Source organism: Rhodamnia argentea, chromosome 1 (assembly GCF_020921035.1).
Source record: "Rhodamnia argentea isolate NSW1041297 chromosome 1, ASM2092103v1, whole genome shotgun sequence".
Lineage (NCBI taxonomy): Eukaryota > Viridiplantae > Streptophyta > Magnoliopsida > Myrtales > Myrtaceae > Rhodamnia > Rhodamnia argentea.
Window position 1 is genome coordinate 31,535,619 of NC_063150.1, and position 22,388 is coordinate 31,558,006.

Below are 22,388 nucleotides of genomic sequence, written 5' to 3' on the forward strand. Positions count from 1 at the left end.
AAGTTATGTCATATACTTGCTTAGTTCATATCGTTTAAATTTGAATGGACATACGGTTTCTTCTCTTTTCGCTTGCACTTCGGTTTTTTTTTTTTCCAACCCGATTTCGTGGTATAAATTGTTTAGAAAATTTCAAACATTCTAATTAGTTATATCAGAAGCACATTTTCTCAGCCAGTGGTGCAAAATTCACTGCTATAACATCATCAGTTTCGTCTCAAGAGGAAAGATTGAGCACCAGCGAGCGACCCTCATGAACAGTCAACATGTCCATGTGACATTGACAGTAAAATATGGATCCATCCGGGGGCAAACACGCCATAACAAAAAAACGAAGACAAAATGTTGAAAGTGACAAAACAGAAAGACAAAAGAACATTTTTTTTTTTTACTTCTCAATTTTTTTTTGTGCTTTTTTCTTTTTTTACGTTCAGTTGAGTTCTTAGGCACATGTCGCAACAAAACCAGACATCAATCATTACCAACATAAGAAACACCAAAAGTCCAAAGATCAGATCTTGCCCCTGTGTACGGCACAAATCACCCCTCGTCAAAAAAGCCTTCGTTTTACGCACTTTTTCCTTCGCACGCAGAAGGAGGAGAAGAACATCATATCAGATCCAAAAGCTTCTCTGACGTATTTGCCTTTTTCTTTCTTTTTTCGTGCGGCTTGCTCCTTTTCGACAGCCTCGAGTTTGCACGTAAAGAAGGTACACACCCTCTTCGTCTCTCTTCCTGAATTTTTCACAAACGTCCATGCAAACGCAAAACAAGAAAGCAAAAAGAAAAGAAAAGAAAAGATTCATCAGTTAAACGCATGAAATCTTGTGTTTGATTCATGGATTGAGTGTTCGGACGATGATGCTTGGTTGGTGACTTTCTTGGCTCCAATTTGGCTCGGTGTTTGTCATGATCCAAACATTTCGGATCTGATGGACCAGTGATAGAGACTGGTCACATTAGTTTGTGCTGTAATGGTGTACCTTGGTTTCTTTTTCAATGTTGAAATTTCTGGTTCAAGCTAATTCTGATGGTGCAGTTGATGGGATTTTATTCATCGATGTTTGGTGCTTTCTTGTTGATAGCGTTATTAGTTATATGGATAGCTGGAATTTTCCGGGTACGAGACAAAATCGTTCTTCTCCCTTTCGAGTTGGAACCAGACGAATCCTTCCGTGGATTTTGCCTTCCTCCCAGGTATTCACCAGAAGGCATCAACTCTAAAGAATTGGAGTATTCACAAATCTGGTTCATTTTTCTTTTTTCCTTGAAAAGTTTCCTGAATCTAGAATGCTAATGGGGCAATATGCTCTCCATTAGCCTTGTGGAGGGCTCGGATAATTGATAGCACGATTACGTGATCATTCTGTGCTTTGTTAGAATGTCTGATCCGAGAGCTTTACTATGTGTAATCTGGAGCGAAACCGAGTGCTATTATTCTCCGTTCTGCTCCCAGTTTCACAGTCCATAAAGGTGCTAAAGTGGAATTCCTTTAGTTTCCTTTTTGCTTCATTTATCAAAACTGCGATACGCGCTCCTCCATATGTGGAACTCGCATTCACCGTGATCGAAACAGTGTTCATTCTTATTTGTGTTGGCAGCTGATCCTTATTCTCTTTTTTGCGCTTAGTTGTGCTTGAATCAAGATGGATCAGCAAGGACACGGTCAACCTCCACCAATTGGGGTTGTTCCTGGCTCAGCTCAATTGCCATATGGCACGATGTCTTATCAGCCAGGCCAGATGATGGGCCCTTCGAGTTACGCGCCCATTCAGCCGACTAGTCAGCCTCAGCCACCGGGATCCCAGCTAGCACATAACCAACTGGCCTATCAGCAAATTCACCAGCAGCAGCAGCAGCAACTGCAGCAACAGCTCCAGTCTTTCTGGGCAAACCAGTATCAAGAAATCGACAGGGTCACTGACTTCAAGAACCACAGCCTCCCGTTGGCCAGGATCAAGAAGATCATGAAGGCTGATGAGGATGTGAGGATGATCTCGGCCGAGGCGCCGATCGTGTTTGCTAGGGCCTGTGAGATGTTCATCCTGGAACTGACACTGCGCTCCTGGAACCACACTGAGGAGAACAAGAGGCGGACGCTCCAGAAGAACGATATCGCAGCGGCAATCACCCGGACCGATGTCTTTGACTTTTTGGTGGATATTGTTCCTAGGGAGGAGCTGAAGGAGGAAGTGCTTGGGGCAGTTCCAGGAGGAGGGCTGCCTGCCAGCGGTCCCATGGATGGGCTACCGTATTGCTATGTTCCGTCACAGCAGGTGTGTCAGGCCGGGCCTCCGGGGATGTTTGTTGGTAAGGGTGTGGTTGATCCCGCCATGTACCCGTACATGGCTCAACAAATGTGCCCGGAGACCTCAGAGCAACAGCAATCTCCCTCAGATCATCAGTAGCTATGATATGGAGTAGAGGAGAAAATGTAAGTTTATTTACGAATTCTGCTTAACTTAATTAATATAGTTATGGAATTGATATAACATTATGTGGGCTTGAATTGAATTCTAGCTGTGACTTCTTTGGGAATGACCCGCTTATGGTCTCATATGCATGTGACCATGTGCTTGCACATGCATCCGAAAGTTAAATTGTATGGGGTCATCAATGAAGTGATTAGCATTGTCATTGGCATGTGCTAATATATTGTGCTTTCGGATATCAGAATCCATGATTACTCATTCTAGATCAAACTAATTTGGTATCTTCTTTGACAGATTCTCCGCATTTAGGACATTTGGTATCCGAAGAATGGAATGACTGGCCTTCTGATTTGATAACATGATTTTGACTGGAGAAGAGTGAAGATTACGCATAATATGATTGACATCAGTAGCTGACCTTGATTTAGCCTATGTTTCATTGCTGATCTTGATTTAGCCTATGTTTCATTCTCAATTTTCCCTGTTTTAGTTACCTGAAGATACAAAACAGTGGTCATTTTGGTATCTGATTTGTTCAAAAGGATCATGAATTCATTCTGCACTAAGTTCTACACCTCCTCGAATTGACTTAATCCGTCTCCTCGTTTACCCTTAAAATGCAGTTGCTCGTAGTGCTTCGGCATGACACAGTCAAATTCATGGATAGATTTGTTTGGAGATTGTTCGATTGTTCGATGGGCATCGAATTCCAGAATACAGGACATATTTGTGGATAGTATGTGCCAATCCTATGTGCCCTAAGCACATACTGAAACTATAAAGGTTGATTCCAGCCCTTCTGTCTTATCACTGTGATTTGAGCCAAATCTAGGTAAGATCAGGACGAGAGACCAGAAAAGCCAGATAACACCCTCGGACTAATCTAGGACCTGGAAGTGTTGATATTGTAGATGAAAGCCATTTGAAACGAAGGCCGACGGTCCAAACATCTTACACTCTTCGTCTGGCTTCCCGTTTAAAGGGCAAATATAGCTCATAGAATGGACAAAGACTTGTGTTAAGAGATGGAAAAACTGTTAAGGAAAGTTTTATCTTAACAAAGCATAATTGAAGAACCTTAGCAACTGCCCGGAGGCACTCTAACAATTTCGCTTTATGAAGTCAGAACTCCTATGAAGCCTCAGTTGCCAGATTTACTGATTGTCGATCTGCTTCTTTAGGAACCCCTGGAAAATCCCATCAAGCGCCGAAGTCGCCGATGAACTGTGTGATCGATAGGTCCAGTCGCCGATGAACTGTGTGATCGATAGGTCCGGGCAGCTCAAAAAGAGAGTAAGAAGCGCTTGGTCCGAAAAAGGTTTTCAATTCTCCGCTCAAACACCTCCTTAGACCTGTGATTCATCTCGTCGCCTGTTGCGGTCATTCCTCTGATTTCTACCCTGCCATCCGCAAAAAAGTTCACCGCCTAAATGCTGCAGCAACTTGAAAGTAAGTCTTAGAGAATTCGTTAGTGCTTCAACATCATTAATCCGGCAACTCGATAATCCTAATACAAAGAAGTAACACCATAAGAAAGAACGATATATCTTGCCGATATCTTCTGCGCATCTATTGTGGCGACTAGTAAAAACCAAACAGATCAGATGGCTACATTGCGCGGAAGGGAAAATGCCCGTTTCTTAAGCACCATTAACCGACACCGATGCAAAACTTGCAGGCCAAATGGTCAGATGGCCGATATCCCGACTCTTGCACAATAATGACCATATCCAAGCGAAATCAGCAGGTCGAATGAGCTCAAAATGGAAGTTTTTCATTACTTTTCGATTGCATTGTAGAGCAAGGGGGAAACCAAGAAATTAAAAGCTTCTTAACGCATAACAACCGAGTAAGATCTGGCAAAAACCTGGGACTAACATATATAGCAAATCCTCGTCAGCCACATTGACATCCATCAGCTATTCATCTGCTTCTTCACTTCTCCGGTTCTCCCTAAGAAATTACACTTGTGCCAACATCAGCCAAAAAGAGTTCGATTTTGGTGGAGCCTGGCAGCTGAAACGAGATGGAGAAGTCTCCGGGCAGACATAAGTTCTCATCTCAAACGCCACCCTAAGCCTGTGAAGCGTCTTCTGAGGTTGTGGTCACTCTTTTGAGCGTGACCTTGCCGTCGGCTTGAAGGTCACAATCAATGCTGCTGCACTCAAAAGCACAAGGCCAAGTTCGAAGATCAACTGAATCCAAGAATGGTAACAGAGAGGAAATGAAGTGATCTTTATGGCGGCCACAAAACCGAAGTTCCAAAGGCTCAAACCGCAGCCATGAGATGGGTGAACTTGGGGCCTGTGAGTTGCCAGATTCAGAAGAGCTGGATATGCCTCCATAATGCCTGCGAGCCCGAAGCTCGCCTGTCCCGCCGCTGCAGTTCTGCTCCTCCTAACTTCGGTTCTGCTGCTTGCCACAACATCACTGCGCTCCTTCTCATGTTCGATCTGAGGGAAGAAATCCAATTCCAAGACTCAGTTGATACTCGAACTTTGGCATCACTCTTGAGATGTTCAAGCCTGACTGCAAGGTCACAACACTAAAGTAGTGACCATAACGGTCAGAAGAGGCTCCACAGGCGGAACTTTCTTTACCGCTTTGTTCGCAACATCCTCTCAAGCATAAGAAAAGGTGTTGATAGGGGCAGTGGAGTGAACAGATTGGGTGCTCTGTGTCCAATGCTCCTGTTATTCTTATCCTTATCAAGAAAGCAGATACCAACAATTGACAATTCACGCATCTCGGCAAAACAGAGAAGAGCAATGTCTCAACTCAATCAAGATCAGCTTGTCCTGTCTTCTTTTCTCTTCTCTGTTTTTTGGTATATTGCTTGCTAGAGAAGATCTCTGTTACCCTTCTCAATCATGTTGTTCCCATAACCTGTGTTCTTCTTCAATGGGTTACACAAGCAAAAGACATTGTTCTCATTTTCACGAAGAAGAGAGTTATTCAACTTGAGTGTCGTATTATTATTTGGAAGGCAACTTTGGATGTCTGATTTATTTTCCTCGCCCTTATTTCTATGTCTAAATCCCGTTCATGCCATTATGTTGGTTAAGTTTGCGAATTCCTTTCTCTAATTCCTCCGAGGAAGGCATAAAGATAACCCAGTTAAGATGATAAAACATCAAAAGTATTCCTATTTCGATTTTTTTTGGATTGCGTAACTTGGGAAAAATTACCATAAAAGTCATCAACCTATTGTAATTGTGCCAATTTAGTCCTAAACTTTTTTTTTATGTCGATTCAATCCTAAACCTTTTACAATTGTACCAATTCAGTCCATTCGGCGAACTTTGACCGTCCAACGCAAATATGAATTTTTGCCGGCCGGCAACATAATATTTTAATAAATTTTTGAATTTTTTTATTATCTTTGTCTTTTCTTTTTTTCCTTCCCTTTCCCTTTTCCCCTCCTACCTCCAGTTGAACGCCAGACCTCGGTGACTGGCCAGAGGACAACCAGTGAGGCTCTTGCTAGTCCAGATCTTGCCTTGCCTAGCCATGGCAAGACTCAACCTCGCAATCGTTGGGTGGGGCTCGGCCGTCCTCACTCGGCGACGGCGAGGTCGAGCCTCACCACAGCCAGGCAAGGCTCGATCTCGCTAGCCCAAATCTGGTGAGGATAGCCTTGCTCGGCCATAGCTAAATTAAAAAATTAAAAAAATTATTAAAATATTATGTCATTAGCCAACCGATGTCCACGTCAAGTGTGTGTGTCGGCTGGCCAAAATTCTTCGGATGGATTGAATTGACATAATTGTAAAAATTTTAGGACTAAAATCAAAACAAAAAAATAATTTAGGGCTGAATTGACACGATTGTAATAGATTTAGGAATTTTTTTGATAATTTTTCCCGTAATTTGTGGATTCTTCGCGAGCCGAATATCCAGACTTAACCTGTTCACGTTCGCGGGCCTTACAGAGCTTTCATATTGAATGGATGGGTCAAGTTCAATGCACTTAGAATGCAGCCTACAAAGCTTTAAAATCGAAAGCCCAAAAGAGGCCGACCGAACACGCGAGCAAGTCTACCTCGTCCTCCAGCTCTAGGGCTCCGATTCGACCAGCTTCGCCCCCTTCTTCTTCTTCTTCTTCTTCTTCTTCCTTCTTTCAACGGCAAGATCGCTGGAAGAACGACGCGACAGGCGATCCGGACAGCCAGCGCGATTCGCCACTTAAAAAACGTGCGTTTCAGATCGCAAACCTCGGGCTGACGAGCGATTTTGGCGGGCCCCGGTCATTTCGTAGATATCTCGAGATGTGAGTATGAATGAAGCTCTTTTTTCCGCATGATTTTTGTGCTCGGAAAGCGAGTTCAGAGAGTGAAATTGCTGATGTGGTCGTATCAAATGTGAGAAGTGGTATTGGACATTTGATCCTCAGCCTTGGTATGAGTTGCAATTCGTGAGCTCTGTTGGACTGTTGAGCAGGTGCAGCTTAAAACAGGGGGCTTTATTACTGGGTGGCTAGTTTTTCTACTACATAAGTTGGGTTCACAACCTAGAGTTCTACCATTCATTGTTTGAGGACGAGGGATCATGTCTTTGAGATTCAAATTTCTCGTGATTCTTGAGCCATCCATCACCATTTATTTAGGTCGAGTTAAACATATAATGGGTGGGTATAATCAGTTTACAATGGCAGCTAGAAAGTTACTGTTTCGCAGAAAGAAGCCGATGTGAGCTGTAGATTTTCACTCTGTAATAATCCTTTTCAACTGTTTTTGTAGAGGAAAGCCTACCTTTGTCATGTTAGTGTCTGAAATCCGTAGATCGGAATATGGACAAGGGAGAGATATTTGTATATTGACCAAAGTGCAGGGGTCTGCGCTGCAGTTTTATCTTTATGGATAATAGGAGAAGCTGAATAGAATATATCTAATCCATTTTGTTAAAAGATAATTCTGTTTATCAGTATAGGTCGTTTCAGGGGTATACTTGTATACAGTCACATTGTGTATAGCATAACTAGAAACTGGATAGTGCTGTTTCAAACCACCCTCTAATCTTCTAGTTTCACATGATATCAATGTCACAAAGAGACATTGAAGCTCTAATTTGTTTCAGATGACTTTAGGGCTTGTTCGATAAGCTTGGTTGATGACCTTAAACATAATTGAGTTAAATAATTCAATTAAGTCAAAAAAATCACTTAATCTGGTAAGTGAGGGAGGGTAAATAGAATTTTTCTAAATATATTGACACCAATAATGGTCTTTTTTTTTCTATTTTAGGTAAGAGACTAATGATATTCAGCTATTTAATTATCATTAAACAACTTTTTAATTGTATTTTCAGCACTTAAAATTATCAACACTTAAAATTCAATACTTGAATTGTTAACACTTAATTTTCGGTTTTACCAAACAGGCCTTTTGTGTCATGGATATTTTTTAGTAGGGTTAAAATGAGGAGAGGGAGAATACTTTGATAGGCACTGATTTATCATGAGATTCTGCTTTATTGTTGAACTTATTATCAAGTCTATCCTATGTTTTGTGAATCCCTTTCAGAGCTAATGTTGATCTGAAAAATTTGTTGGTGATGTGCTTGAATTCTTCTTATATGAAACTGAAGTATTGTATGAAAATTCAAGAAGTTGGTTGGTACTATTATCCTATTCATGAAATTTCGCATGTCTGAGCACTTCTTGGTTATTTTTTAACTTATATAGGTCATCAAGAGGAAAGACAAATAATGGAACCGAGCAGCACATAAACCCGCAGCTGCCAATCCTCGATGTTGCACCTCTCAATAGCGTGCCATATTTTGGTCCACCTATATCACAAAGCAATGTTGTTCCCTCACAGCCGGAGATGGAGGCAGAAGCTGTGGAAAATGTTGGGCCCTCCCTCATGTATTTCCCCTCTCATTCTACAGAAGAGTGGGACAAACTGCTTGCCGCCACTAAATCTGGGGTTGGACTGGTTGGCAGTGCAGCTATGGGAAAGATGGGACCAGTGGTTGGAGCAGTAGACATTGGAGAATGCGAGGACTCTTACCTGTTTAGGGTCTCCCTTCCTGGAGTCTCAAGGGATGAAAGTATGTATTGGTACCTTGTTACTTATTAATTTCTTCGCTTCACAGCTTATACTTTACTTTATTTTATTAGGAGAGATTCGTAAATTTGAAATGCTTAAACTTGATTTACTATGTTGGAGCGAATAAACTTATGTTGCAGCATGATCATATATTTGCTGATGTCGCTGAAAGTTATGAGGATCAGTAGTGAGATCTCTTCAAATTGAAGTTAGCCATATACTCTTGAATTGTGCACTCAGAAGTCACTTGTATAATCTGGATGCTGTGATGTTCTGAGACTTGTTGCAAAGTGAATTTTCTGATTCCGTTTGCTCATGTCATGAAGTTTTCTGTTTTGAAGCTGATCATTTTTTGCTCATGCAGAGGATTTCAGATGTGATGTGGAGCCTGATGGAAAAATATTCATAAAAGGAGTAACAACTACTGGTGAGAAGACAATTGTGAAGAATTCCCAAATTTTCAAGATGACGCAAAACTTATGCCCACCTGGACACTTCTCGATCTCGTTTCAGCTACCAGGTCCTGTTAATCATCAACAGCTAACTGGTTTTTTTGGTACTAATGGGATTTTAGAAGGTATTGTAAAGAAGAGGCACTACTAGAGCTCTCTGTAAGAGCACAGGCAAGAGCATCACACTGTTTTAGCTGTCAATCATGATGCAGATGTAGGTTTCATTGATTTAGAAAGAAGGATAGAAAAGAGTGCTTCGACTTTTAGAGTCTCCTCGAGGGCATGAGGACTGGCCCTCGAGTGCGTGTGTTCTTCACCGCCTCTCTTTTCACTGCAGAAGTCTGTTCTGCTGTTTTAAGTCTACGCATGGTTTAGAGAGCTGAGATTGTTTTTCGCTCCTGTCTTAACTTGATGAATGCTAGGAAGAATGCCAATTGCAAGAGCCTTCCATGTAGATAATGTCACATAGCGGACCATGGTGTCACGCTTAGGTGGCCTCATTTTCAGAGCATGTTCACGATTGCAGCAAACAACATATGATTAACATGTGACTTCATTGTTTACATCACATTATGAGTGTTGCTTTTGAAGTCCTTTTTTCCTGGTTGCAAGTAATGATACTTATCAGTCAGGATAGTCTTTATGATTCCCACTTACGTGTGCTTGGGGTAGCAGCACATGATAGTTTACGAGCATTCTACTGAACATTTCCAAGACTTGACGGCCAAACTCAAATTCATGGAAGGTTCTCGCCCTCCCTTGGGTTTGTTTTCCGGGTGATCTGGTTAAAAGGGAAGAGAGTTACAATATGATCACCGTATCCCCAATTTTTTTGTTTTCTTTTACACGATTGTTCGACACTTGATTACAACAACTCGTCACATCGTCATAAATCAATGTAATGGCGTACTACGACATTTTAGTACATTTTTACACCCAATTACGATGACACGTTGTGATGATGATGAACGGTACATCCGAGATGCCACAAAAATGTCCTGGCACAGCCACGCCCTAGCGATTTCCAGATTTCTAGTAATGATATACGGGATACCAATGTAACTTAGAGACACATTCCCCCTGGATGAGGAGATGATGATTCATAGATCAATACTTTCAGGAAGTTGATTTACTACGGAGGATGCAAATTCGATTCACTACATCGTCGCTTGTCGCCAATATTTCCCCAAAGGAAAACGCATCGAATTCGCCCAATTCCTGCGTCTTATACATCATATCCGTTCTAGTCCCCCAAATTATGTAAAAAGAAATTCTCACCAGTATCTCTAAGCTACCAAAATTTTCCTGGTCTTCTTCTCCGTCTCCTCAATGACTTGGACAGTCCTTGAACCCAACTCCTCCGTTGCAGTACCTCCTCCTTTCTCAGCCCCCAAAACGACACAGCCCCAAGAAAACAAATCCCCAAAATCCAATTTTTAACCACCGTCGGGCCCTTCTTCTTGCTCCACCCCTCAATCAGGCCAAGCGCCGACAAGCCCAAACCCAAAATCCTGCAAACTGCCAGGCTCTCCATTTCCCTCACAAACATCAAGCTCAGTCCACCCACCACCAAGATCACCCAAAACCCTAACTTTCGCGCCCCTCCTCGCCTCCGGCCATCAAACCATCCCCACCCAGAGCCTCCCCGGAACCCTAATCCTCCTCCGCTCCCATCTCCGCCGCCCAATTCTTCAGCTATCAACTGCAACGGGCGGGGCGACGCATTGAGATTCGAGGCGATAATGGGTACTAATTTGAGCACGAGTCTCGCAAGTCTCTGCGACCCCGATCCCTTCTTCTTCGTCTTTCTTGAGAAAACGGATCTACTTGAGAAGCGTTTGCGCCTAAGGATCGAACCTTCCGATGGAATAATCGGAAGGTTGTTGCTGGGGAAGAAAGTTTTCGACTTGATGACGTGATGCGAGAGGAATGAGTGCCGGAAGTGAAGGCATTGCGACTGGAAGGGAAGTGCCGTCTGCATTTGGGTTCTGCGTGTTTTCTTCTTCTTCGAGGAAGAGGAAAGATGAAGAAGAGAGAGAGAGAGAGGAGAATGAGATGACCGTTTGTTTGGAAGGAGTGAAAAATGCTCCTTCCCATTCAAAAAAAACTTGGCTTTTAGGCGAAAAGTTTCATGTCTAATGTTTTGAATCGTAGATGTTTAAGCTATATTTTGTTCTTTTTTTTATAAGTGATATATATAATTATTTTTTAAATTATTTATTTTTTACGAAATAAATAAAGAGTTTAAGTCTACTGAAATTAAGCTCGTAGATAGTAATCGGCACAATTTGGCATGTATTGGAAAGCACAAATAATTTAAACCACAAATTTACATGGATCTAAAAAAATTTGATTTTTGGCACTTTTTAAAAGCAAAAGCTTTTCATTTTGAGTATTTGAGTCCTAAAATTGGTGCCTTTTATTCAGATTGAGTTTTCTATCGAACGAAGGAAAGACTCAAAGTGCCTCTATCATTGCAAATTAAGGCTCAAATGCACAAAACAAAGATTTATAACTTAATTGCACGAAGTTTATAGGTTTTAAGACCAAAAGATTACAATTTCCCTAATTCAAGCACTAAATTTAAGCACTAAGTTTTTGCTCCCCTCTTTTGTCGGGGAGCAGAAATTGTTACTCGTGTAAATTTTGATAACTTAAAATTATTCGACAAAAAATTCTACTGACTTTTAGTGCCATTTTCCAGTAAAAAGTAAAGTAGCTGAATAAATTAGCGTAAGCACAGGTTTTAGCAATTCATGTCATTATCCAAACCAAGCGGCTTCTCAGGCATAAAGACGTGCTTTGATACCACATGGACCCTACGAAATCATAATCACTGTATTTTTAAAAAATTACGGTTGATGAAGACGCGATTTAATATTAACATTCTTTTTTCACACAGATTCTCTCCATCCAATGTAAAAGCTCTCTATTGTGGGAAATTTTCTCTCATATTTGCTGAAGGATGGCCATGTCCAACGTGGATTGAGGTTAACATCTTGACTGAGACAGAAGAGCGCAGTTACCCCCTCTACAAGAGTGGGTGAGAATGAATGTCACAGCTCCAATCTGTCCACGACCGTCTAAACAGTGACAGAGGGGAGAGCAAAAGGGAACAACCTCTCTTTGTGGCCTAACTACTACTAGTTCGGACTCCTACATCCGCGCTGGAGTAAGGAGGCTCCTAGAACTTTGCTCATAATATGATGTAATCGAGCTCGAAACAGCTATAAAACAATGTCCTCGGGCTGATAACTTCATTGGTATATGCTCTATTTCAGCAGACAGTGTCAAAAATGAGTTCTCATCGAATCTGGGATGGCTAAGACAATCATAGGGAGCAAGGAACTTTGACAGGAAATTTCCCGCATATGAATCGGTGGTTGGTATGACGGGCTATTGTTCTGCTGATTTTGCATCAGGGACTCTAGTACGGCGAGGCACAAAGTGGAAGTGCTCCTTCGCTTTCTTGCCCTTCTCTCTCTGTTACAAGGGTCGATGTTCATATGAACGCTCGAATTCCATTGCGATTCGCCTATTTTGTTTGATGCGGCGACAGCAACAACTGATAACTAATTGATGCAGGATTATGCAGACAGGAGCTGCGAGTGATCTTATCATACAATTGGGAAATCTCAGCTTCCACTTGCACAAGGTACAGCCAGTCGTCAGAATTATCGTATGTTTTATGCTACTTGAAGTTTGGGATTGCATTAACTCTGATGTCGAAAATGATCCGAGTAGGACTAGTTCAACCTGCATTTTCCCGAGACACGGTCATGGTAACATATCCCGTCGATAGGCAGCTTTTTATTTTGCATGATGTAATTTGATTAGCTCTCATGTTTCTGGAGTCTCGTTGAACTTCTAAATGTAGAATGTTGTATTGCCTAGAGCTCAAGCTGTCCTTTCATTTGAATTTCCTTGAAGCAGAAGATGCAATCGCCGGCCACGAATTGAAAATATTCGATTCTATCTACATATTGGCATTTGGTTTGAACTATCATTGCTTTCTGATGTCCAGCTTCCCATGGTCTCAAGAAGTGGATATATAAATAGATTGGTATTTGAAAGGAGAAGCAAAGCAGAAAGCGAGAGTTCCAAGCCTATTAACTTAGAAGACAATGTTCCTGCCGGAGCGGAAACTTTTGAGTTGGTGGTGAGATTCTGTTACGGTCTGAAGCTTGATCTAACAGCATCGAACATCGCCCCTCTGTACTGTGCTGCGCATTTCTTGGAAATGAGCGGTGATTATCATGAATCGAACCTCGTTCCCCAAACCGAGGCATTCTTGAGTTTTGTGCTGTTCTCATCTTGGGAAGACATATTCCATGTGCTTAGAAGTTGCAAGACCATATCTCCTTGGGCCAAGGAGATGAAAATTTTGATCCGGTGCTCAGAGGCCGTAGCTTGGAAAGCCTGCAGCAATCGTAAAGCACTCAACTTCAGTACTTGCGGTGCAAACCTCTTTGGTATTCCAGGGAATAGGTCGACATACTCGAAAATTGAAGGTTCTGTTGATCAATGGTGGCTTGAGGAGGTCACGCTGCTGCGGATAGATCATTTCATAGAAGAGGTAGATGCGTGCAAAAGAAAAGGGATGAAACCCAACCTCATCGGCGAATCTATAGCCGTGTGGACAAGAAAATGGCTTTCAAGAGTGACGCTGCTCGATAATCTGACAGCTCAGAAGCTAAACTTACCAGATGCAACGAGTTGCGATCGAGAGCTTGATGAGGGTACTTCCATCGGAGGAAGATTCTGTCTCTTGCAAGTTTCTTCTTAACCTTCTCAAAGTGGGTCTACTAATGGAGACCGACTCTGATCTGATAAAAAGGCTGGAGAGAAGAATAGCTGTCATGTTGGAGAAATCCCGCGTGCTCGATCTCTTGGTCGAGAATCGCGTAGACGGCGATACTACTTCCGACATTGGAATTGTCATTAGAGTGGTGCAATGCTATGTTTCCGTTGTCTGGACAAATCATTCGCCAAAACTATTAGCTGTAGGACGACTGGTGGATGGGTACCTTGCCTTCGTGGCAAGGGAGGAGAGACTCGCGGTCAAGGACTTCCGGTTCCTTGCAGAGGCATTGCCGAAAGATGCTCGGTTTTGCGACGGCAACATCTATAGGGCTATAGATATGTACATCAAGGTACTGTAATGTTTCTACCGCTTTTTAGACGCTGCAATTCGATCACGTAGTAGCGCGAGATACTTAATTATGTCGCTGAAGTCCTACGGCGAGCTGAGTATTCTTGGCAGTCTACTAGCTCAAGAACTGACTTGCACGGAGAGCACATACGGGTTAGAAAAAAGTGTTTCCATGTCTAATCTGACATATTTGTATTGAATCGTCATCAAGGCACATCCCAACATAACAGAGGCGGAGAGAATGGGAATCTGCAAGGCAATGGACTACCACAAGCTGTCGAAAGAAGCGCGCGAGCACACGTTGATGAACGACCGGTTGCCCCTGAACACGGTGACGAGATTCATTCTGATGGAGCAAGTGAACATGACGAGGTCGGCGACTAACTCCGGATCAGGTTATTGCAGAACGGCCACGCAGGCGATCCTCAGAACCAGCACCGGCTCGAGCCACGGCCGGCCGGGCTCACGAAAGGAGGTGAGAATGATGAAGCAAGAGGTGGACGCGATGCAGGCGCAGATAAGGCAGCTGCAGCCGTGTAAACTGAAGCTTCAGACACAAATGAGAGGATCCAAATAGAAAGGGGGAGAAAATCTGATAAGCCGTGACACCATGTCAACACGTCAACTAGTGTATGGATTAGACGCTACTTTTTCTTCTCTATTTGACTTTATTTCACGGAAAATAAGGGTCTGTATAGTAAGGGTCTTAATGGTAATACTCCAGAAAAAATATTTCCGTTCCCAAAGTGCTTCCAGAACACTTTGAAAACAGAAACGCGTATGGTAAAAAATTATTCCAAAAGTGTTCTTGAGAAACAAAAACACTTTTAGAGCAAAAATGAGAAAAAAAAAACACTTGTTTCTAGATTTTGGAACACTTTTTAGAAATAACTTGAGGGCGAGCTTGTGCAAGCCACCATCGCTTACCATCGTTGACGAGGAGTTGAAGAGGCCGCTGCCCGCCGATTGTAGATCCTTCCTTTTGGTGAAAAAAGTATTTTTTTTTGTACTTGCTAAACACGTTTACGTTCCCGAAAATCGTAGCCGAGAACAGAAACACAAAAAAATATTTTTGTTCCAAATATGTTCCCAAAAATAGAAATGTTACCATACGGACCCTAAGTGCAAGCCACCACCGCCCACCATCATTGGCGAGGAGTTGAAGCGACTACTGCCGCTCGTCGCAGGTCACCGACCGCCGCCCGCCCGCCGTCCCTCCTCGGCCATTGCCCTCACCGCCCCCCCACGGGCCTCCTTGCTTTGCCGCCCGCCCGCCGCCTCGCGGCCATTGCGTCGCCCACGGCTTGGTTGCGAGATTCTTCCTTTTGGTAAAAAAAGTATTTTTTTTGTACTTGTCAAACGTGTTTATGTTCTCGAAAATTGTAATCGGGAACGGAAATATAAAAAAATATTTCTGTTCCAAATATGTTCTCGGGAAAGTAAACGTTACCATACATGACCCTAGAAGAACAGGAAAACGTTTTTTAAATTTTTCGATATTTGGTTCGCGAAAAATAAACTAATCTAGAAGAACATTTTTCACCTATGAAAATATTCCCACTCCTTTCAACTTGTGTTCCCGAGAAGCATTGAATTTCGACGGGATAATAAATGGGTGTTGAATTTTTGTCAATGTTCAATGTGACGATTTTACTTTATTTTTGTCCTTTCAACTTTTGTTCCCGAAAAGCATTGAATTTCAACGGGATAATAAATGGGTGCTGAATTTTTGTCAATGGTCAATGTGACTATTTTACTTTATTTTTGTGCAATCTAGTCTTTAAATTTTCAAATCCACTCAAAATTCTAACATCCGAAGCTGACATTCCCATAATCTCTTAAATTGACTTAGTTTTGTCATGATATAGGGTCAGCATGACTTCCTTGATCCACATTATATCTCTCCTATAATGTAGGCCCAAAAAGAAAGGAAAAATTATTTTTAAGCTGGGTAAGTCACTAGAATTGTTTGGTGACTAAGTTTGACAAATGTTGATAAATCAATCAAATAAAGAGACATGATATCATATAAAGGTTAGTAACTTCAACACACTGGTAAGTAAGTAAAAAAAAAACTATCGATAAATTATTAAAGTAGATAGTAATTTTGGAGAAACAAAATGTTGGTATTTTTTAGAATCAGGTGACTAAAATTAGTTAGTATCCGAACGTAACAAATATCGAGGCATCGGTCAAATTGAGGTCGGTAATTTTCGAACGGTAACTTTGATATCGAGTGAGTAGGGAACATTATTGTTGGTTATTTAGTATAGTAGTGGGTGATTTTCGCAATGTAAATAAATTTTATTATTTTTCGGGTCGAAACAAGCTAAAAAGTTGGTAAACGATTAACTCGGTCTAAACTTAATGTAAAGAATGTTGGCACCTTAGTCAAATTAAGTTTGTTGGCTTCTTACTGAGTTAATCTGGTGCTCCACGAAAATAAATATTGAATAGTCGGTAATTTTGAAAATATTAGCACAAATTGATGTTTGTCGAAACCTATTGGTAAGTTAATAATAGGCCAAACAAGTTGTTAGCCACTGTTTTTGTTACCTAAGTGATTAAGATTTAACCCCATGTAACGTTTTGAATGAGGTGAGCTTGAGTTGGGAGATGGAAGGAGAGCAAGGAAGGAGTATGAGCGAGAGCCACGAGCAGGCCGACAGCGAGAGCTTTCCTTCTTCATCTTCTAGCTCTCGCCCATGTCCGATCTGTCTCTCCCCCACTCCCCACCTCCAAGAATCCTACTTAGATCGCTGTTTCCGTACGTCTCCCTCTCCCTCCCTCTCTCTCTCCCTCTCTGATTTATGATTTCGTTGTTCTTTCACCAATTGCATATGGGTAAGTTTCTAGCCCGTCAATCCGACCAAAAAGCTACGAAATTTGCGGACAGCTATTGCTTTTGCTTGGAGTATGCCGAATTGGAGGGGTCCCTCTTATCAATTTGCAATGAAAATTGCATGACTAAGCTGAATCCCTGTTCGGAGATATTCCGGAGATGACTGGATTCTCCGACTGAAGTTCTTCTGCAACTGTTGTTGGCTGAGATTAATGATTGTTCGTTTTCTGTTGTATGAACCCCAGGTGGTTTCGTAGTAGATTAATGGCCCCGTTCTTGCTTGGAAGAAATTCTCTTTAGTAACAGAGGGGCTTATGGATGTGAAGGTCCGATAGCTAAAAGAAAGTTCGTTATTAGCAATGGCGAAGAGAAAGTGTTTGACAATAAATCATGACGCTTCTGGCTTCAAGCACAATATTGTTGTTGTTGTTGATGTTTTATTGCCGAATTATGCCACTCCATATTAGAAAGACCCTAGTCCTGCATTACATGATGAATGACAATGGTGATTGTTAAGTTGGCATCCTCTCACTCTCTCATTGTTGACATGAACGTGGGTCACGTTGTTTCAAATGGTACTGGAACTTATATACTGTTGCGGCGTATCATTTGAGCGTGCGACCTTAGCTTGCATACAGACACTGAATGTGCTGCCAGATTATGCGTACACAAGAAGTGGTTATTTGCCTCGGTGATGATAGCTTGAGCAGGGTGTGTCTTCCAAGAATGCTTCGGAAGAAGGGAGATAACTAGATAGCCTGTTCAAAAGTTGCTCCTTTGTAGTCTAAGTGAAAATAAGGAATTTCCTCTGCATAAGCTAACATAAACGAATCTTAGAGTTCTTTCTTTGGCGATAAACCAGTTATGCCGTGTTGTAGAGTAAGAAATGTTACGCAATTTCCTCTGCTCCCAATAGACCATCGAAATGTATTTCTAATACATAAGTGTGTCATGCTGCAGATAAATTCTGCTACAAATGCATTGTGCAGTGGACTAAAGTGGTTGCTAGCAAGCACTCTGAAGCTCCAAGTTCTTTACTGTGTCCCTTTTGTAAGGTTGTCAACCATTTCTTGCACCCATCCATTTTGAGAGAAATCCCTTTCATTTTATTCATTTTTATCATCATAGAAACCCACATTAGGGGTTTAAGGATTGGGTTTGGCTTGCAGTCGTAGTATTACTTTTGAGGCCTTTTCGGTCCACATGATTTTATAGTATTGAAACTTAAGCTGTTGACGCCAGTTCCTTATTCCATAATATTCAAAATTTTAACATCTTACAATGGTGAGTCACCTTTACTGATCGAAATGGAATAATTTTGCTCACGCAGACTGAAAACTTTTCGATTATCCATGGATATGATGGAAGTAAGTTTGAACGGCATTATGTTGGTCAAATATTTTCTGATAGGTAAAATTATGTCAAAAATTTCTTGTCTACACTTTTCAAAAAATTGACTTATGTCCTCATTAATCTCACTGTTATTCGCAGTGTTTTCTTCACAGAAGCACATTGGTATAGGCTACGGTGCTATTATGTTGAACCAGGTAATTTATATGCTTATAATCAGGATCTTTGACCCAACTTATGATTCTGTCTTGTTGCTACAATGTTTTGCCGATAAAATATGTTATAGATCCATGCTTTTCAGTAAATAGTGTGTTCAATCAGGGATCTTAGGTGATGCATTTGATGTAAAGCGGTTTTGGAAGCTTCGGAAATATCTTGAGTCAAATCGATGGCTTTATAGTTGGTTGAAGAGGGAAATTCAAGCTCTAATGCAGGTTGGTATTCCATAGCAGTTATTCAACTTGGCTAATCCACTTTCTTGATGAAATGTACATCGAGCAAAATCGAAACTGCTCTCTTTGAGAACTCTCTCTGTGGTTGGAAACCCATATAAGTGAATGCGGTTGTTCCGCCCGATATGTATGGATCTATTTCTTGGATTACCTCTTTCTGCATCATGCTATTTGAGAACTCTCTCTGTGGTTGGAAACCCATATAAGTGAATGCGGTTGTTCCGCCTGATATGTATGGATCTATATCATGTTCTTGGATTACCTCTTTCTGCATCATGCTAGTGTTTAAGAAGCCTCATAACTCTTTAAACTCTACCCAGAACTCTCCCCCCTGTTTGATTATTGTGATCTTTAGAAACTTGGTACTTAAAGAAAGAGCTTGCCAATGCCATATGGTAAATAACATTGCCAAAAGAATAGGAGAAAATGAGGAATACATTCAACCTGGTCAAAGCTCTCTTCCTTTCTTTGCTGGATAGTAATTCCTGTTTAAGATTATTTCATGCCTACTAGCGACTTTTCAGCCTATTTCTGGCCAAGCAGTTAAAGCCAGGATGAATTTTCCTCATTATCAGATTCTTCATTCTTGCCTCCGTTCAAGCATTCTATGCTTCAATTATGTGGTAGTTGATCTGTGCTCACTGCCGTTTCCTTTAGCCTGCTTTTATTAACAACCGACATGATCCAGTCATAAGTCATGTAGAATTTAGGCGCCAAGAAATTACCAAACCTCATGCTTATAGGTAGTTACTTCAATGTCACTCTTAGTACGGCACTGGTTGAAAAAGCGGTGAAGTTCTAGTTTAATGATTGACATCATGCTCTCATACATGGAACTCTAAAGCCTTCATCTTTTGTTTTGTTATGTCCAGGAAGAAGATGTCGATGTCGTGGTGCACCATATGCTTGGTACAATCGAGTCATCCTTGAGAAGGTAATCTTTGATGAACCTCACGGTACCCATTGTTTGATTCGGTAAGAGTTCTATGGGTCATCCCTTACAGCTTTTATCAGAACTCAAAACCTGTCCTTACAGGTATGACCAAAGGAAGCTGAAGGCACCTGAAGAGAGACAAATGGAGTTCAAAATGCTGTTACTTGATGCCGCGAGGCCTTTCCTAACAGGAAGGACAGACAGATTCGTGGACGAGGCAGAACTGTTCCTTGCATCGGGCTTGAACCTGGAAGCTTATGATGATGTTTACATGCGAGGCCTCGGTTGGGAGAACCCCGGAATCGATTCTCAGATCGATTCTCTCGAGGAATCTCTCAAGGAACCAACTGACGATAGCACAGTGGCTCTTCAGTCGAAATTGTTCGATTTTGACGAGGACCTGGATGGAGCACAGTAAATCTTCTCTTTGCCTAGGGGAAGTCTCTCATCTGCACGGCCGCGTTTTAGATTGGCTGTATCAGGATCCTAGAGATTACTGGATTGATTCCACCTGTGTCTATTTGTCTGTATTGTCTACTGAGACAAACATTCAGGACCCAAATGTAAGCATAAATACTATTGATCGGTCAACAGGGTATTAAGCTTCGTTCAAGTTTTCGGCTTGGTTGCAGAAAACCAATTCTAAGAGTTTGTCAGTCCGAGCCACTGGAATTGCCGAGGCTGGCGATGTCAGCCAGTTTTCTGGAAGAGAAAAGGAAGTCTTACTATCCTCATTATGAGAGAGATTACTGCCATTTTTGGGCACCGATCAGAGTCTTCCGCATTGCTTTTGTGCCTTTTCCTCTGGCAAAGAACCATGCCACAACACAGGCGAAACCTCAGAGAACTGGCGTAACAAAGTACCAGGTGAACATATTGTAGGTCTGTACAGCGAAAAGGTTCACATTTCCGCAGAAGGGACTCCCAAGTTCCATGTGACATCCATAGACACTGAGGCTACACAAACCCCATCATACCACTCCAACAAACCAGGCGTATTCTTTGTACACAAAACAGACCCACCAAACAAAAAACGTGCAAAATGTAGTCTTGCCATTGCCAATCTTCATGCATTCACTATTGTTCCACCTGCAATAGAGGCCAAAAACGCAGCACAAGTACACGATCATTTACTTCATTCTCACTTGAAAAAGGAAAAGTACAGCATATTTCTTAGGGTTTGAGACTAAGCACTCGCCATTAGGATCGAGGACCTGCCCGGTCATGTAGGACGAGCAATGGTTGCACGCCAGGAACACGAAGGACGGCGCGACCTCTGCGGGCTGACCGGCCCTCTTCATGGGCACTTCCTTCCCGAAGTTCCTGGTCTCCTCCTCGCTGAAGGATACCGGGATCAGTGGAGTCCAAATCGGGCCCGGCACGACCCCGTTGACCCTTATGCCTCTGCTCAAGAGTTGGAGCGCGAGGCCCCTCGTGAAGGCCACAACCACGCCTTTGGTGGACGTGTAGTCGAGGAGCTTGGCATTGCCCTTGTAGGCGTTCACCGACGTGGTGTTGATGATCGAGCTGCCTTCCTGTGCTTCAGCGCATGCCTGCTCAGACAATGCCATATGTGCCAAGAGTGATCTATACAACACTGGAAATTACTAAAACTGAAAATTACTAGATTGACGTGAACACCTAATAACAGTCTATCCCCGGAGACAATGTGTAAGAGATGATCGCTTCCTCCTCTATTAATGATGATAAAGTAGTGGAATCCCTACCTAACCATGAAAAAGTAAGAGAAGATGTTACTCCTGAACACCCTCTCAAGCCTCGCCTCGTCGATCCCCTTGACCGTGCTGCATTTGTATTGCTCGGCCGCATTGTTCACCAGGACGTCTATCCGGCCGTAGGCGTTCACGACCTTATCGACCACCCTCTTGCAGTTCTCGTCAAACCTGAGGTCAGCCGCCACAGCCATCGGTTTCTCGGCATAGGGTGTCTTCGCCTGCATCAGCATCTGGATTGTGTCCTGCGCGTCCTTGTCCTCCTGCCCCTTTTCGTACGTGAATGCGACCGTGGCGCCATCCTGCGCGAAGGAGTGGCACACTGTTCTACCAATCCCGGAGTCGCCTCCGGTCACGAGTGCCACCCTCCCCTGAAGGGGGGTAAATGACATAAATAATATGGCGATGCTAAGCGCACGAATTTCTCTAACGATGGATGTCTACAATGATCTTTGATCTAAGATAGAGCCGAATCTCGACAATAACATGTACCTGGTGATCCCGTGACAGAGATACTTTAGGCAACACTTACGGTATAATCGTGGTACCCGGAGCTTGTCGGAAGGCTTGTGGTCGGGGCAGCTGAACTGAGGAGTGGGATCCATGACGTGCTCCTTTCCGGGCTGCCTCTCCTGCCTCTGCGGCGGAAACTGGTCTCCCCCCGAAGCCATCGATCTCCAGGAAACCCGACGGCTCGCCGGAAAAAACGCTGTCGGGAGCTGAGTCCTCTGGCGGTGATGGCAGCGACGGCAGCCGAGTTTAGCCGCGGATGACAGTCTGAATGAGATAAGAGTAGTGCAAGCGACACAGCAATCGGACAAGTCAAGGGGGATGGACGAGATTGAATCGGCGACGCGAGGGGATTGTATAGTTGGTTGGATTGCTGCCACGTCATGCTGAGTGGCAGTGGGAGTGGGACCACGTGGAGGATTATTCTCATTTGGTGGACACGTGTGTAGGATCGCACCTCGGAGGGAAAAAAATAATAATT

At 42.6% G+C, this 22,388-nt stretch overlaps 4 protein-coding genes and 2 pseudogenes across 5 annotated transcripts; 4 read left to right on the forward strand and 2 right to left on the reverse strand.

Moving 5' to 3' along the window:
- The first annotated feature begins 460 nt into the window (after positions 1–460).
- Positions 461–2,959, forward strand: LOC115743990 (nuclear transcription factor Y subunit C-3-like). Of its 2 annotated transcripts, none has more exons than XM_048271899.1 (3): positions 461–710; positions 1,631–2,434; positions 2,521–2,705. In XM_048271899.1, exon 2 carries the CDS (start codon positions 1,647–1,649, stop codon positions 2,406–2,408), a length of 762 nt encoding a protein of 253 aa, XP_048127856.1. In that variant the 5' UTR covers positions 461–710; positions 1,631–1,646; the 3' UTR covers positions 2,409–2,434; positions 2,521–2,705. The 2 variants fall into 2 exon arrangements, with proteins under 2 accessions (XP_048127856.1, XP_030534910.1); XM_030679050.2 differs by lacking the exon at positions 2,521–2,705 and adding an exon at positions 2,727–2,959 and having other exon boundaries at positions 462–710.
- Positions 2,960–6,515: 3,556 nt separating this feature from the next.
- Positions 6,516–9,238, forward strand: LOC115743991 (alpha-crystallin domain-containing protein 22.3). The gene is made up of 3 exons (XM_030679053.2): positions 6,516–6,702; positions 8,116–8,483; positions 8,847–9,238. Coding segments are annotated over exons 1-3 (609 nt in total). The 5' UTR covers positions 6,516–6,700; the 3' UTR covers positions 9,086–9,238.
- A 987-nt stretch (positions 9,239–10,225) lies between these two features.
- LOC115743848 lies at positions 10,226–10,915 on the reverse strand. Its single transcript, XM_030678830.1, has one exon. It carries the CDS (start codon positions 10,913–10,915, stop codon positions 10,226–10,228), a length of 690 nt encoding a protein of 229 aa, XP_030534690.1.
- A 1,391-nt stretch (positions 10,916–12,306) lies between these two features.
- Positions 12,307–14,663, forward strand: LOC115743847 (annotated as a pseudogene).
- Positions 14,664–16,660: 1,997 nt separating this feature from the next.
- Positions 16,661–20,546, forward strand: LOC115743846. The gene is made up of 8 exons (XM_030678829.2): positions 16,661–16,853; positions 17,889–17,983; positions 18,259–18,338; positions 18,420–18,475; positions 18,600–18,712; positions 19,603–19,664; positions 19,767–20,078; positions 20,297–20,546. The coding sequence occupies exons 1-8, from the start codon at positions 16,703–16,705 to the stop codon at positions 20,544–20,546; spliced, it is 1,119 nt and encodes a 372-aa protein (XP_030534689.1). The 5' UTR covers positions 16,661–16,702.
- On the reverse strand, positions 20,493–22,218 carry LOC115743845 (annotated as a pseudogene).
- Between the last annotated feature and the right edge of the window lie 170 nt (positions 22,219–22,388).